The sequence below is a fragment of the Schistocerca cancellata genome, chromosome 2 (genome assembly GCF_023864275.1).
Source record: "Schistocerca cancellata isolate TAMUIC-IGC-003103 chromosome 2, iqSchCanc2.1, whole genome shotgun sequence".
Lineage (NCBI taxonomy): Eukaryota > Metazoa > Arthropoda > Insecta > Orthoptera > Acrididae > Schistocerca > Schistocerca cancellata.
In genome coordinates, this window is record NC_064627.1 from 580980520 (window position 1) to 580998799 (window position 18280).

General features: G+C 36.6%; 1 protein-coding gene across 1 annotated transcript in view; it reads left to right on the top strand.

Annotated features, from left to right (window-relative positions):
- The window catches only part of LOC126162192 (uncharacterized), a 112292-nt gene that overhangs the window by 70851 nt on the left and 23161 nt on the right, over positions 1 to 18280 (top strand). Inside the window, exon 6 of the mRNA XM_049918520.1 lies at positions 1913 to 2043. Coding sequence (XP_049774477.1) covers positions 1913 to 2043 — 131 coding nt within the window. The remainder of the gene's footprint in view (positions 1 to 1912; positions 2044 to 18280) is intronic.

Here is an 18280-nt window from a genome sequence, read left to right on the forward strand (position 1 = left end):
TTTTTCCCTTCAAGTAGTGATTCTAAAGTGGGTAGGGTAGGTCGGAGTGATTTACGTTTATCGCCTGGCAATTTATGTCGCATGCTGAGATATGCAGTCGCACCACTCTGTACGAAATAGAAGCTTCTAAGTTGATGCAATCGACAAGTACTGTGGGCGGGGGAGGAGGGGGAGGGGGAGGAGATGAAAAGCAAGCAGATGGTAGTTGATCCTATTATCATGACAAATTGAAAAGTTTAGAGTGTCATATTACAAGGATATCATTAGAGCTTGAACGAGTCATCAATATGACGGTCAAGTGCAGGATGGCACAAGGTGCCCAATATAAGCTCAGTTGAACTAATATTTATGGCCATCTGTGAAGTCATGCAAGCACTGGCTTTTACGTGGCTGTTGTATGATATAGGTAAAATAACTGCCTCTGGTGTAAAGTGCTGTGTGCAATTACATTTTAATTAGAGGAGCTTCCATCAAGTATTATGAATTGTGACAGTGAATAGATAAGCCACAGTACATCAGAGCACCAATTCAACAACTGAGGAGCAGTTACACAATCCAGCACTACTACTTTGTTAGAGGTTCTAGAGCTACTGCCTCACTTGTGTATCTATGCACACTGCACATCGTAGAGTACTCTTCAGACAATTCATGAAAGTATTTGTGGATAGGGAGGGTGTTTACAGAGGATAAATGGGCCTCTGATATATCTGCCTCTTTCTCACACCAATGAATATTACAGAAACCTACTGCCTGACAATGTATCCCATACCTTGCACGTGACTTGTGCCTTCCCATTTGCCAGGTTCTCTCAGTTTGTGTCAGAAATGTTTGAGGAAGAATCCACAGTCATGTGAGGGCTTCCATTGTATCCACCTTGCCCTGCCCTCCTCCCCTCCCATTGGAGACAACACAGTGTCGTGTGGAGACTCCTAAGGAAAGCTAGCCCATGTGTGCTGGTAACAAAGACTTCACAATAAATGCACCAAGGAAATCTAATATGCTTTTGGCAGTGGTGGAGCCTGAAGATGGCAGTAATGTGCCGCTGAAACTAGTCCTGTGAGACAATAAAGACATTCTCAAGATACAGCAGTGGTGGTACTTTTTCTCATACATGATCCCATTTGAGTTCCCGAAGCATCTCTGAAACACTGGTATGTTGTTCAAACCTACTGATAACAAATCTAGCAGCCCACCTCTGAATTGCTTCAATGTCTTCCTTTAATCTGCCTTGATGTGGATCCCAAACACTCAATAAGTACTCAAGAATAGGTCAGACTAGCATCCTGTATGTGGTCTCCTTTACAGGTGAACGCCACTTTCCCAAAACTCTCACAATAAACTGTACATCTTCTCTGCCATAATTTCTTACCCCAAAACTCTCACAATAAACTGTACATCTTCTCTGCCATAATTTCTTACATGCTTGTTCCGTTTCATATTGCTTTGTAGTATTACACCCAGATATTTAAAGAACGTGACTGTTGGAAGCAGGACACTACTAATGCTTTGGCCGAACATTATGAGTTTGTTTTTCTTGTTCATCCATGTTAACTTACATTTTTCTAAATTTAGAACCAGCTTTCATTCATCATACCAACTAGAAATTTTGTCTAAATAGTCTTGTAGTATCCTACAGTTACTAAACTTCGTCACCTTCCTGAACACTACACTGTCATCAACAGGCAACTGCAGCTCTCTGCCCACCCAGTTCACCAGATCATTTATGTATAGAAAACATAATAGTGCTCCTATTACATTTTTAATTCTTTGCTACAGTTTTTTTCATTAATGTTAACCTGTCAAGAAAAATATTGAAATATTTCAGAAGATATATAATGTAAAACATAAAATTACTGTTGATATTGGTAAAATTTTTAAAAATGTTCCTAATGACACTGACCTGGTGTTACAGGTAACCGATGAACTGGCTTACGTTACAAGTATGGTTCGTAAGGATGTGCTTAGGACTGACCGACATCACAAATTTTATGCTGGTAGTGATGATAATCAGAATATTGCCTCATTATTTAATATACTAACAACGTAAGCATTACTGTGAAAATTATATAATTTGATAAGCTCTAAGTTGTCATATTGGTTTATGTACAACAAAATAATGTTTACTATATACTAATATGCTTGAATTTTTTTTAATGTGTTGCTAATGTGCTTCTCAAAAAATATAACAATGCCAGTTTTTTCTCCAACTAATAATACAGGGTGTCCCACTCAAACCTTCCTGATTTCAAGGACCCAGGAGAGAAAAACGACAGTAGATAAGACAATGAAAAATACACCACATTGTAGAGCATCTCAAAGAATTTATATTCCCATGTCAGAAGTGCCATGTATCGTCATCAGACTACAGAATGGTCTCATGAAGTGAAAATGGTGACTCCACAGCAGCGCGCGCAATGAGTAGTGTGGTTTGCAGAAACAAAATCGCCGATTACTGTGCAAAGAAATTATCATCATGTGTGTGAATGTGATCCACTTGATGTGAAAACAATTAAGGAATGGTATAGGAAGTTTCTGGCGACAGGAAGTGTTCTGAAATATTCTGGCGGTACACGTTATGGAGTTTCAGAAGAGACAGTGGAGGACATCAGACAAACGTTTCTCAGAAGCCCACATAAGTCAATTCATCAAGCATCTAGGTAACTTGATGTACCTCGATCAACATTGCATCAGGTAGTTCACCAGCATCTTCATATGTGTACTTACAAAGTGCAAATTCTACAACAACTGATGCCAAACGACAAACCACACCAACAACAATTTGCTGCGGATATACTGCAGCATATTGATATGGATGCCTGGAAAGATGTTTATTCTCAGATGAGGCAACCTTTCATCTATCAGGAAGGGTTAATAGGCATAATGTTTGGATTTGGGGTTCGCCAAATCTGCACATTGTCATTAAAGATGTTCGTGATAGCCCTTAAACTAAACATCTGGTGCGGGTAATGCACAACAGGATTGTTGGACCGTTCTTCTTTGCAAAACAAACAGCGAATGGGTCAGTGTATCTGGACATGTTGGAGCAGTTTGTGTACCCTCAGATACAAGACTTGCAACCCAACATCATTTTTCGACAAGTTGGAGCTACGCCGCATTGGTCAATGGCTGTTCACAAGTTACTGGATAGGAAATTTCCCAATAGTTGGATCAGACACGGAGGACCCATTGCCTGGCCATCGCGTTCACCTGACATTATGCCACTTAATTTGTTCATGTGGGGATTCATGAAGGACTGCATGTATGCGACCAAAGTGGACAATATTCCTACATTGCGACATCATATCACTAATGCGATTGCAACAATAACAGAGGAAATGTTACAAAGAACTTGGCAAGAAATTGAATATAGATTCAATATTCTTCGTGCTACAAATGGTTCACATGTAGAGGTATAATGTTGATAAATAAATAAATTCTTTGAGATGCTCTACAGTGTGGTGCATTTTTCATTGTTGTGTCTACTGTGTCTTTGAAATCAGGGGGTTTTGAATGGGACACCTTGTACTATGAAGATACTGCATGTTTTTAATTTCCCAAGAAGCTTAAAACGTGATTTGTAAATTTTTCTCCCACTGTTCATTTCAGTAGACTAAATTTCATCTTTTGCTGTCTGTCTGTAATAACATCAGCAAAAGATTATTATCTGGACTAGAAACAATATTACTCTATTTTTGGTTGTGAATTTAAAGAGCATATTGGATGAAGCCAAAAAAAGCCATTTGACTCTCTTCAGTGTGATTTTGACAGTATCCTCCTTCATTATCATCCAGTTATCTCCGAATGTAAAGAAACGGACTGATACAGTATGGTTAAAATATTGTCACTTTTAAATATTCCACACCACTCAATTTTCTTACAATTCCATAAATATTATTAATATTAATATTAATTAATATTTTGTGGTTCAATGGTCAAATGCAAGACTTTTAATTGGATTCTGCTTTGGCCATGATGTCTCCCTAATCTACCCCAGTTATCCATCTGGAGAAAAAGGGAACATACAATTTACTGTGGAATCTGAATCAAGTCATTCCTGGTGACTCCTCACACAATTGAGAGTTGAAGGTTAGATTAAAGGCAGACTGAAAATTTCCGTAGTCCAGGCAGGGTTTGGTCTGATGATATCCTGGTTTCCGGTCAAGTGCTTTACCACTAGACCACCATGCCTGACAATTATGTGAATTATTCAGCATTAAAGAGAAGGAAAATTTTATAATGAAAAGGCAGTAAGGAACATCATATGTTCTGAACAACCGGGAAGGGTCATAAGTACAATAAGTGGGTAAACATTTTAAATTAATGAACTGCACTCAACCTTTGCATGAAATGCCTAGCCAACTGACAAAACCTGTCAGAATTTTACAAAATTCTCTCCTGAGAGCTCTTCTACAGTAATTTTTTTGATGTAGATCCTTTTATTTGAATATATAACATAAATGTGTGCTTTTTGTAGATACTTTTGCCTGATATAGCCACAGACTGATTTGTTTTAGGAGAGAAGGTGCACACAATATATTCATGTTCAGAATGTTTATTTCTAGTTTCATATGTCCAGGAGAACCAAAGTTATCTAGTCTGTCACACACATAAAGTTGAGTTACTTGCTACTCCTTATTGTGTATATTTTGATCACTATAAAGGATTTCCTCTCTGTGTAGTGGTTGTACAAACTCAGAATATAAATATTTATATATTGAGATTCTGTAACTCATATGGAGCATTCTTTCATTTAAGGGGAGATGGAACGATCCATCTCCTCCATGTTAATTTTAGCAAATAGAAGGAACATTTTTTCTAAAACCATTAAACATATTGCTCTGAAATTTGGACTACATGTTCAGTGAATATTTCTCTACAAAGTTATAATGACATGTTAAGAAATATTTATTGGTTTTTGTTTTACAATTTTTTCAAACAGATTCTTATTTTTTTCTCTAAAATTTTACACTTTTTCTTCTATATCTCTTGAATTGTACAATATTTTTTACAATTTGTTATAAAAATGAAGGAAAAGTAATAAACAATATTGTGTATAAATTTCATTGATATTCTGTTAGCAGTTTTTGAGAAAATGTTCCTCAAAGATGAAAATTTTAAAGTTACAGGAAATGGCTTCCAAAGTTTTTTAAGGGGGGGGGGGGGGGGTAGGACATCAAGCGGGCCGACTTGGAGCAGGAGAGGCACCACAGGACATTTTATTTTCTACTGTCTATACTTTTACAAATAAATTCAGAAAACTTTGTCAGCATGACAAGGAAGGAGTCAGGATTCACACTCATAGCAGTGGAAGTGCAAAAACATAACAAAATAGATTTTTTTTAGATATGAAATTTCATCATTTTTTCACTTACTGTTGGCTGCATTTGTTACTATAGGTACATTTTTCTTCACAAGTAAGAGAGATTCTTTGATGAATTTTGCACAGCATACAAACCATACTTACAGGTGTATGAAACTCTAGAATTTCCCAAATCTATTAAAAACTGTGGTAAAAATTGAGATAATTAACTAAAAAATTAGATTTTTTTCTAAACATAAAGTTTAAAACGTAACGGCTCATTAATTTTTTCATAAATTAAATAGATTCTAGAGTTTGACACCTATAAGTATGGTTTGTATGCTGTGCAAAATTCATCAAACAGTCTCTCTTACTTATGAAGAAAAGTGTATCTATAGCAACAAATGCAGCCAATAGTAAGTGAAAAAATGATGAAATTTCACATGTAAAAACAAATTATTTTGTTGTGTTTTTGAACTTCCACTGCTACGAGTGTGAATCCTGAATCCTTCCTGGTCATGCTGACAAAGTTTTATGAATTTACTTGTAAAAGTATAGACAGTGGAAATTAAAATGCCTGTGGTGCCTCTCCTGCTCCAAGTCGGCCCATTTGACGTCCTAGCCCCCTTAATACATTTCTGCCCCATATGATGGATTATCAGCATCCTCTTCTTTCTCCAGTGTTAGTTTCCTTTTCACTGGCATGTTGTAGCCTTTTGTCTCTTCTTCATGCACCTCTTAGTCTTTCTTCATCAATTAGGCACATTGTGGAAATGGTGTTGTGTCCTGGTTGGAAGCCTAAACGTTTCAGCACATCACATTTGATAATGTTTCCTTCATTGCATGTTGCCACTGCATCATACACTCCAAAATGCAATGTTTTTATCTGTACAAACACTCTTTTGGGAATCCTAATCCAAATTAAATTATTTACACTTTCATTTGGATTTTGTGTTTTCCCATGTAAACACTTTTTCAATAAACTTGGCTGTGATAAATCTCTGAATATGGGCTTAATTACATCAATTACAGCATTTGGCAAACTGTTTTTATGGGCATATTCCTTTCCTGATTGGTACTTACACCATGAGACATCACCTGTGGGGCACAGTGCATATTGTATGTGCTCATTTGTTGATGCAGTATGAAAAAATAATGCACATACTACTCTCCTCATATGCTCAATGCTTCTTGTATTTTGCCTAATTGCACACCCACAATACCTCTGCAATCTACCAATTGCTTCATCTGTCTATCTTTCTCTTCCTCCAGGGGTCTTACCATCACTAAGCTTCTGGGATCCTAATGTCTGCTTTAAAGCAAGTCCGCATGCGCTTCTGCACATGTCCAATGCACTCCTGTTTCTTAATGTGAATATGATTGCCATAAGGTTTGAATTCCTCTACAGCTTTATATCCCTTAGAATCACCATCTGCTAGATAGTGTATCATGCATTATACCACTCCTGTGATCTGGAAAAAATTGCTTTCACTCCCTCTACTACCATTGCTCCACTCGTGCTTTGAAAATTTGTTTCACAACTTTCACTGTGTTCGTCCTTGGTATTGACCATACATCTACAATATTTTGAGAGAACAGCAACATCAATTACTTTGCAACTGTCTCCACTGGTAGCTGTCACAACTCCATTTAGAGATTTATGACCTCTACGTTGCTGTGATCCATCTAAAGCAACAGTTAAATCTCTACAATTATCATTATCTGTCACAGCTTCTTCAACTGCATTCTTCATTGTTGCTTGAGCAATATCTTTAGCAGAAGATCCCTCCAATTCATTATAAAATCCAAATTTGGTTGGTGGTTTTGACAAGTTCATAATTCCACATAACATTGTCCCTACAGCACTGCCCTTGCCAATGCAACACAGGCCAATACACTAGCCTAACATTTATATCATACACCTTCTATCCACTATTACCACTACAAGGAATACTGTTAGAATTAGAAAATGAAATTTCTGCAGCACATTTGTTACACTTCAGCAACATTTTACATGCCAAACCAATATGTAAAGTTATTTTCAATTCCAGTCCTCTTTCTTTGCAAACTTGGCATAATACATCATGTTTCAAAATATTAGAGAGCAAGGAAATGTTAATTATTTCATTCACATCATTACTGTCACTTTCATAGTTTTCAAATTTTTCTCTGCTCTCACAAAGTTTCTTGCTGGGAGAAGTTCTATCACATTCATTTGGAGTAGTCGGTGAAGCAGTCTGAGCAGCATCTCCCTTCGAAACAACAAAAGATTTCTTCTTCCACTCATTGTGCCTTTTCTTAAACACTCGATTGCTGAAACTGGACATACTGATATCCACAAACCAAATACATAAGACAGGTACGAGCAAAATTCATCAAATGTGCAAATTGAACAGCTAAACAACACAAAACAAACTCCACAAGTCAACACCCATGGTATAGCGTTTATGTTTACTGATATGAACAGTCACTTGTCACAGAGATAAAGCCATACAACATTGGAAAACAAAACACTGTCTAATTCCGCAAAGATACCCTGCTTGCAGCCAGTGAGTGGTGCTGTCAGAGGTGACACACCAAGTCGCTACAACCATTTACGCAGTGCGTCAACTTTGCAGTGATAAAAAACACACGTAGGATTCAGTTAGAAGGGTGAAACTTGATTTGTTTTATTCAGAAAATTCCAAATAATTTTATAATGAAAAAAATGTTAATCTTGTCATTTTCATCATTCCAGCTCCCCTTAACATAAAAAAAAATGCTGTTATAACTTTATTGACACCTTCATACCTAGAGCAGCATCTGCTTTTAGATCTTATCTTATTCAGTTCCTATTTTAGTTCTTTGTGTTCTGACCCATTTTACTTCACCTGTTTCTGATAAGTGTATATGAATAAGATACTGGAAAATCATTTGTGAAATACAAACAGTGGAAGGAGTTAAGAGAACCACTTTCCATATAATTGAGGCATTAATTGACAAGAGATTGAGATTATCAGTAATCGTTGGGCAGTGATCTTCCTTAGAGTTAAGACAACAAACGACATGAAATCTTGAAATTATTATGTCATGAATGATGGGCACCATGTGGTTCCCAAGTTGTGCAGCGACAGTAACCAGTCACAAAATCACTTTTGCAAAAGTGAATAAATAAAACATGATTTTGCGACTGGTTGCTGCATATTAGGTAATCCCTCTCTTCCCCTCCCACCTTCCTTGTTCCTCTTCCTCACTCAACCCTACTTAACCTCTGACAGCAGTTGAACTGCAGCACTGAGACAATGTAACTGTGCATGTAATGTACAAGGTGTGATCAGAAAGTAATGGGAATTTTTGTTTTTCGTAAAGATTCTTTATTTATTCATCATCATTGTCAACATTTGTGCCACAATTTTTTCCAATCTTGGAAGCACTTCTGGACCTTACTGTTCATCATGGTGTACAGTTAATCCAGTGATTCTGTTTTTATCTCATCAGTGGTGGCGAAATGACGTATTTTCAGTTCTCTTCAGCCTTAGGAACAGAAAGTCATCACAGTGGGCCATGTCCTGTGAATGTTGTGACTGACGTAACATAATGGTCTTGTGTTTTGCCAAAAAACAATGAAGAAGCATTGAGGTGTGAGCAGGACCATTGTCATGATAAATTTCCATGTGTGGTTTCACCACAATTCTGGTTGTTTTCTTCGGACTGCTTCGTGCAAATGGTGCATAACTTTCAGGTAGTATTCCTTATTGACTATGTGAGTATAATGCAGGACTCATGATGCACTATCTCATTGTAATTGAAGAAACCAGTGAGAACAACCTTCACATGTGATTGAATTTGTTCAATTTTTTTTTTTTTGGTCTTAGCTCTTCAGGCAGTTTCTGTTGGGACGACTGGGCCTTGGTTTTGATGTCGGATCTGTTTACACATTTTGTCACCTGTTAAAACCTTTCTTAGAAGTTCTGGATCATTGTTGGCTTCATTTAGCAATTTCTGAGTGATGTCTATGTGACATTGTTTTTGGTCAAAAATCAACAATTTTGGAACAAACTTCGCTGCTACACATTTCTTGCCCAAAACACCCGAAAAAAATGCTTGGCATAAGCCAAAGTATATGCCAACATCAGCAACCTCTCTGATGGTCGATTTGGTGAATTCCCAGAACCATTTTCTTTACCACTTCCACATTGCCAACAGTAATTGATGTGCTAGGATGTCCAGCTTAGTCATAGTTTTCAGTGACTTCGTGACCCTCTTTGAAACTTTATACCTCTCATAATCCCTTTTGTTACTCATAGTAGATTGCCCAAAAGTCGTAGTCAACATTTCAAATGTGGTGCTGTTCTTTATATGTCATTTTTCAAACAAAATTTGATGCAGATTCTTTGATCCACCTTTTTCAAAAGTAAAAATTCGCTGAACACTTGAAAACAGGTATAACCTTTCCAACCGTCAACAGTAAACTAGATATTCAAAGCAGCTGAAAATACATATGTACGTCAGGAACAAGTGCATCAACAAGATTTTAAAAAAATTTGAAAATTGGAATTGTGAACCCTGTGAAATTAAAAAAATCCCATTACTTTTTGATCACACCTTGTATATGTGTGTTCATCTCCATGCATGCACACATACATGCATGCATTTGTTAGTCTGTTAGTTCTGAGGAAGAATGTTTCCCAACACCTTAATGATGATCTCTGTCTTCTTTATGTGCCGTCATTGGGTTGCTGAGTAGTTAACTTTACTCCTTCAGTTATTTATATTGCATTTGTGACTTTCCAATATTCTGCAACAGGTCAGTCATATTAATAATTTAGGAAGTTAGCATATGCTACCTCCTTTGTTTTAACACTCATTAATGAGCTTATATTTGTTACTAATATTTAAAATGGTATCTGCCAGCATAATTTTCACAGCTCAAATGTATAACAGCTAAAAGAATTTAAAGAGCAAGAATTCATCAATACAGAGTTATTCACAGTTGTTGATTATAATGGTTACTAATGGACTCTACACTAAAAACTAAACTGAAGGTGTCATTACAACTTATTACTGGAAACCTCTGTGAAATATGGTAATGTTGTTGGTACTGTGTGTTCTAATAGAGCACATTGCTGCAGTGCACTGTCGTAGACTGTAAGCACTCAGTCATTTAGATGCTATGGTTGACGCAAAACAATGGAGTATAAAAACGATGAATTGACCAATATGGCTTTGATTTATGGTCAAGAACATCAGAATTCTGCTGCTGCTGCTCATGTGTGTGCCACATGTTTTCCTGACGGAACATTTGTCACTAGCTTGTCATTTGAAAGAGAAAGGTGACTTTACATCTATGATCATCAATGCTCATAAGTTGCAATGTCGCAGGACAGTTTCAGTGGCTGGCAAAGTTCCGTATTCTATGGGATGCTCACCAAGTGCAAGTACTCTGAGATTAGCTGCACACCAACTGTCACGGTGGTTTGTGTGGAGTACAGTATGTGAACAATTACTGTATCCCTTCTATGTACAGCCTCTGCAGAAACTGAAGCCAGATCTTAATTTTCAATGCCGTAGAGCATTCTGAACCAACAAGCCACAGCTCAACAACTCCTCAGTAGAGTACAAGCAATAGACAAAGAAACATTTACCATAAGTGGAATTTTCAGTCAATGCAATTGCCGTATTTAGGCTGGCAAAACCCCACACTTCATCTTAAAGGTTGCCTACATGGACCATTTGAACTGCCTGGATGTCGGACTGTTCTTCCTGATTTGCTAGAGGATTTACTCCTGGCAATATGAAAGAATATGTGGCTGCTTAATGACAGTGCCGCAGCACATCATATGGCTCGCTACTTGAATGGATATTGCCCTGGGAGGTGGACTGGATGTAATGGAGCCATTTTATGCCAAGCCTTATCTTCTGATCTCACACCCTGTAACTTCTGATTATGGAGCCAAATGAAAGACCACGTGTATTCCCAGTGACATAACCCAAGAAAGAATGTGGTAGTAGCTGTTGCAAATATGATCCAGGGTATCTGCAGATTTTCGAACACATGCAACTGTCACAGTTTAGAAGGACAGAGCTATGTTCTGAATGCAATGGTGGACACTTTGAACATCTCCTGTAGCTGCTTTGAACATCATATAAATGTGAAAAGTAATCTATATTCAGTATGAAGAATAGAATATCTGTATAACTGCCTCCTTATGTTTATAAGTGTTCATAGCAATAAGTTGTAATGACACTGCTAGTTTATGTTTAGCATAGATTCCATTATTATTCTTCGTGGTCAGCAATTAAGGATAACCTTGTTTTAACATATTTGTTTCTTTGGTTAGATTTCTGTGCTAAAGTGGCTTGAATTACATGAAGTTCTCTGCTTTGAAATAGTCAGTATTTTATTTTTAACTGTCACTAGATTGAGTTTTAGTAGTGTTACACTCGAGTCATGTCCACAAAGGAAATCGAAGTGTTAGCAAAAGGTTTCAGATTTGCTCCTCATCATAAACCTTCCACTAAGCAGTTAGATGTATTAGAAGTTGATATAGAACACAATATAAATAACGACATTGCAACCAGACACATAGCAAGGCTTGAAATACAAAAATGGTTGGAGTGTAACATTACTAAAACTCAATCTAGTGACCGCAACACACTGAATAACCTAAAGAAGAAAATCGCCCAAAACAAAACAATTACTACAAGAGCAAATAAAAGTAATACCTTGGTCCTCCTGGACAAAAGTAAATATGTTGTAAAAGTGAAACTACTACTCACACCCAATATCTACTGTGTCCTTAACAAAGACCACACAAAAACCTTTAATGAAGAAATTAAAAACTTAACCAAGTCCTGCAAAAGTATAATACACGATTATGAAGCTAAATATTTGATCAACATGAATCCAATAGCTCCTAAACTGTCTGGACTCCCTAAACTACACATTCTCTAAGATCACTTGTCTCAATGTACACTGCACCAAACTACAAAACTGCCAAAGAATTACATTCCTGTGTCAAAACCAAAACAAAATTCAAATGTAAGTTGGGAATTGTAAACTCAGTGGACCTTGTCAACAAAATTAAAGACCTTCAAATACCAAATAGTGCAAAATTAGTATCCTTTGACATAAGCAGCTTATTTATAAACATAGGTACACAAGAATGCCTTGATATTTTGACAGAACTATTATACAGAGTAGGTGTCAACCTAGTACAAGTAGAAGACATAAATTTTGCCACCTAAACATGTCTGAAACAAAATTATTTCCAATTTGAAGGTACCCTTTGCAAACAGCTACAAAGATTGGCAATGGGGTCCCCTCTCAGTTCCCTCTTAGCTGAAATATTCATGGACAATTTCAGAAAACAGTTCCTCGAAAATGAACCCCTCAGTAATAATATTAAATACTGGTACAGATATGTAGGTGATGTACTGTGTATGTGGGCAGGTACCAACAGACAACTGAACACACTCCTAGAACATCTAAATTCACAACACAAAAGTATACAATTCACCATGGAGATAGGTGAAAAATCAATTAACTTTTTAGACCTTAACGTAGATATCACCAAAAATACACGTACTTTCCAAATTTGCAGAAAACCCACAACAGACACAGTAATACCCTCATGTTAACAACACTTGGTAATACACAAACATGCATACTTCCATTCCATGGTACGTCGCCTCACATCCATACCAGTGCCAAAACAGAATTTCCAAACAGAAGTAGACACCACTAAATATATTGCATATAACAATGGCTACGGCCCTGAATTAGTTGACAAAATCCTGCACAAGAAACAAAGAAGAAACATCTTGCCCTACATTGATGCCTCCTCTGCAATAAAAACCACACCAAAAACCAACTGGTGTACTATTCCATATCTAGGTAAGCTATCAGACAAACTAGCCAAAACACTGAAATCACAAAATTATAAAACATCATTTTATGTACAAGGCACTACAGTTAATCTCCTATTCAACAGCAAGGACAAAACAGATAAACTAAGCTACAGTGGGGTCTACAAAATAACCTATACAGACTGCAATAAACTGTACATTAGTCAAACAGGCCAGGCCGTATCAACAAGGATGACTGAACGTGAACATAGCTGGAGGGAGATTAAATAAATCAGACTCCACCTTTGCTGACCATATGCCCAAAGGAGGACACAAATATCTAACACACACAGAAGTGCTACATATAGCCAACAAAGGCAGAAAACTCAGCCTACTAGAAGCACTTGAAATTAATAAACACTTGGCCCTAAATCCCGAGATGGTTCTAAATGACCAATTTCGACTGATCACATCACTCTTAAACTTTACACAATACAGTAAACCTGCTACTAACCACAAAGTGTCCCAATAGTAAACAAATTCACACCCCTAAATAATGTAATATCTCTTATGTGTTTACATTCCTAACTGTAACTCAACTGTAACTATGTAATATTTGGTATTTATTAATGCACAATTTTTCTAATAACAAAATGTAACCCCCAAAGAAAACATCACTGTTGTACAACCAACAATTAGTGTCCAGTACAACTGTTCACAACAAATACCAAAAAATTGTAATTCAGTAATTAAGTGTATTTTAAATAATTCTAATTGTTGTCATACAAACTATGACAAACTATAAAATGTAATTTATTATGTTAAAGGATAGTTTTACAGAACAAAAAGTCAGAAGACCCGTTTGACAATTCCAAAGACAATACCACAACTAAAGATCGTATGTAAGTGTGTTGTATCTTAGTCCAGAATGTTTGGTTCTTAAGAACACAATCTCCTTGTAAACAATAGCCAGTAGTTATCTGAAGATAAAATCAGTAGAACAAAAAACCACCTAAGTGTTATTCAACCCTCAATATGGAATTGTTCTATCAAGAAGTGATGGAAGAATCCATAAATAATACATTCTGACACTTTGTAAGGAGAATGTCTGTAGGCAAATCTGTATAAGACCAGTTTTTATAAGACCAGTTTTTCTTTTAAAACTTACACACTTGCGAGACTGTAGTGCTACCAAAGCAGGAAACTACAAAATTCATTGAAAACTTCATCACATGAACATTTTATTAATTATTTTCTATGCAAGCTTGTTGTACAGTGTACTGAGCTAGTGAAAACACTAACTAGAAAACCCTCATAAGCCTACTCCTTCCTGGCTTTTTGTTGGAGAAAAATTTGTTTTCTACGTGTCACCATTCCGTATGATATGCAAAACAAAAATGTGCTCATCCATTTAGAGGCCTTGTCTGCTAACTGTTCACCAGCTCACCTATGGCTGCATGTACACATCACAAAATATATGGCCTAGCCACCATGCATATAAATAAAGTCAGAAATCACTTTCAGTGCTTTATATATTAATTACCTGATTTGATCTTCAAGCACATACTAATATCTTCTCTGTGTAGCTTATGAAAAAACTCCCATAATTTGGTACATGTGTAATGTTACATGGATAGAAGAGTGGCGAACAATGGCTTTTTCCTCATAAGTTCATTCAGAATTAAAAGAAATTGTCATCCTGCTTCCTGTATTTTTTCATATCTGCCCACCTGAGATATTTCATAACAAAGCCCACAATGACATAACCCATAAGAAGGAGAGACACAAAAATATAGTTAGACATAAAAAAACAACAGATTTGTGAAAAGCCGAGTTTCAGTATCTCAGTTTTTACTTCTGATGGCGTGGACACACTTGTACAGCAGCCTCATTTTACTTGAAAAATAAAACAAATCATTATATTTGCAGGTGGGAAAATTGGGAATTTATGTCAAATATGATGTTTCTTTCATAAAATAGTGACTCACAAAACATAGTGCAAAACATATAATTGAGAATTGTGCAAATGTTTTCAAATTATCAAGGGAAACTTTTTTTTTACAAATTTTCCAGTTCATACTGAAGAACTGACACTAAGCTGAACTCTGATGTTAAAAATAACATCAAATTAATTTAGTGGGGTGATTTCTTTGGCTATGTTAATTGATCTACCTGACTTTTACAATTTGAATGCTGGGAAACAGTAGCATGGTTATGGATGCTATCTTCTCATTAGTTGTGGAGCACACTGTGAGTAAAGTTAGTAATGGCTTGGTGGATCATGATGCAAAAATATTAATACTGAAAGAAATTGCCACAGTCATCTCTGAAGGTAGTAAACAATGTATTGTGTGATATGAGTAGACTTGCAATACAGATTTTTAAGTCAGTTTCCAAAGTCACAAGAGACAAGAAGTCTCAGAGACAAGAAACAGTCAAGGAAGCATTTGAATCAATTACTGAATCACTGAAGAGTAAAGACAAACATAGAAATGATGAAATATTAAGTAAGTATATTGAAGGTCAGTGAACCATACATTCGCTCTGTTCTAATGCACCTGTGCAAATGTGTCTTTCGGATGTGCTTAATTTTTAGATAGATTAAAATGCTTGTACTAACAATTTAAAAGGGAGAAGAAAGCAATGTAGACAATTACAGACTAGCTTCCTTGCTGACAGTCTTTCCAAATGTTTTCAAGAAAGCAAGGTATTTGTGAATAGTAAACACAGCTCAGTACAAACAGATTTTTGCTGGACTCCTCACACACCTTAAGTGTAGTAGCCTGACAACCAATTAGCTGCCAGTCCATACTATCTGGATTATTATGTTGTAAATTGCTAATGTTCCTAATACATTCAGTTTTTTTACATTTAGTAACAGAGGGATAGGAACAATTTTTGTCACACTATTATATGTGGAATTATCTGCTGGTCAGAAGTACCTGTAAGATGTATTTTTGCACTTAATAGATTCTGGGCCATGGCTGGTAAGAAATGTGAGCCCACAGAAGTTGTTTATTCTATTGACACTGAATTTGGAAATACTGCAGTATTCAGCAAACTCAGGGAGGAAATTACTAGGAGCTTCAGTATTGGACACAGACTAGATGCTCTCAGAAATGCATTTGGTAGATTTGGAACGAAAAAAATTGCAGGTGTTTGAAATTTGTATTCATCTTAGCCTCATTACTTGTGTTATATTATTCTGAGACCGCTTTCTGTTAACTCTGCTAACTGGCGGCATAGGAGAAGATTGGTAGCTTTTCTTGTGATTTGGAAGCACAGCTCACAGTTTGAGTGAGATAAATGAACCAAAGGCGTCGCCCCTGAATTTGTTTCGTTGGGTTCAGATTGAGATTATGAGCTTGCCAGTTCATTTCAGGAACATTATTGCCCACAAACCATTGCTTCACAGATGCTGCTATATGACAGGATGTATTGTCATGACAATACAATCACTGTCTGGTGAACTGTTCCTCTACAGTAAGCAAGACACAATGCTGTAAAATACGTTCATATCCTTCCACATTTATTGGTTTCTTAAGTGCATTAAGGGGCCGCACCCTAAACACAAAAAATACCCTGTACTGTAACACCAACTCCTCCGTACTTCATTGTTGGCACCACACATGATGCAACATAGTTTTCTCTTGGCATTTGCTGAAACCAAACCCTTCCATCAGACTGCCACAGCGTATAGCTCACACCTTTCCACTCATTCACCATCCTGGGGTGTCACACTGTACACCCTCTTAAGCTTCACTTAGCACTGATTACAAAAATGTGTTGCTTATGAGAAGCTACTCAACCATTGTACCTCATTCTTTTTAACTTCCTATGCACAGTCATTGTGCTAGCTGAACTGCTAGTAGCACTTTGGAACTTAGGAGTGCTTCCTTCCACTGATTCCTAGCAATTTCTTGCAAAGACCCTCCGCAATGGAAGATGATCTCTGTCTGCCAGAACATGAGATCTGCCTGGTATTCGTGTAACTGTGGTTGCCTCTTCACATTTCCACTTAACAATCAGATCACGAACATTCAACTTGAGCAGCTTTAGGAGGGGTCTGAAGTTGCTGACCCCTCCTAACTGAGCCATTTTTTATTTATTTACATGTCAAGTTCTGTAGGACCAAATTGAGGAGCAAATCTCCAAGGTCATGGAACATGTCAATACATGAAATTACAATATAAAAGTAATAACAGATACAAATAAAATGTTTATGAACCTGAAAAGAGTCAGGCCATAAGTTTAGGTAAATGCACTCAAGAATTAGCTTAATTATTCAAGTAACTCCTTGAAAGAATAGAAAGATTGGCCTATGAGGAAACTCTCCAGTTTCGATTTGAAAGCGTGTGGATTACTGCTAACATTTTTGAATTCTAGTGATAGCTTATTGAAAGTGGATGCAGCAGTATACTGCACACCTTTCTGCACAAGAGTTACGGAAGTCTGATCCATATGCAGGTTTGATTTCTGTTGAATATTAACTGAGTGAAAGCTACTTATTCTTAGGAATAAGCTAATATTGTTAAAGAGAAATGACAGTAATGAATATATGTATTGAGATGCCAATGTCAAAATACCCAGACTCGTGAACAGGGGTCAACAAGAGGTTCATGAACTTACATCGCTTATGCCCAAACCGCCTATTTCTGAGCCAAAAATATCCTTTTAGAATGGGAAGAGTTACCCCAGAATATAATACAGTACAACATAAGTGAATGAAAATAAGCAAAGTAGACTAATTTTCATGTTAAACTATCACTCAGTTTTGATACCATTTGAATAGTAAAAATGGCAGCATTAAGTCTTTGAACAAGATCCTGAACATGGGCTTTCCACGAGTTTATTATCTATCTGAACACCTAGAAATATGAACTGTTCAGTTTCACTAATCATATGCCCATTCTGTGAAATTAAAACATCAGGTTTTGTTGAATTGTGTGTTAGAAACTGTAAAAACTGAGTCTTACTGTGATTTAGTATTAGATTATTTTCTAAAAGCCATGAACTTACATAATGAACTGCAGTACTTGAAACCAAGCCAGTGTTGCACGCAACATCCTTTACTACCAAGCTAGTGTCATCAGCAAACAGAAATATTTTAGAGTTACCCATAATACTAGAGGGCATATCACTTATATAAATAAG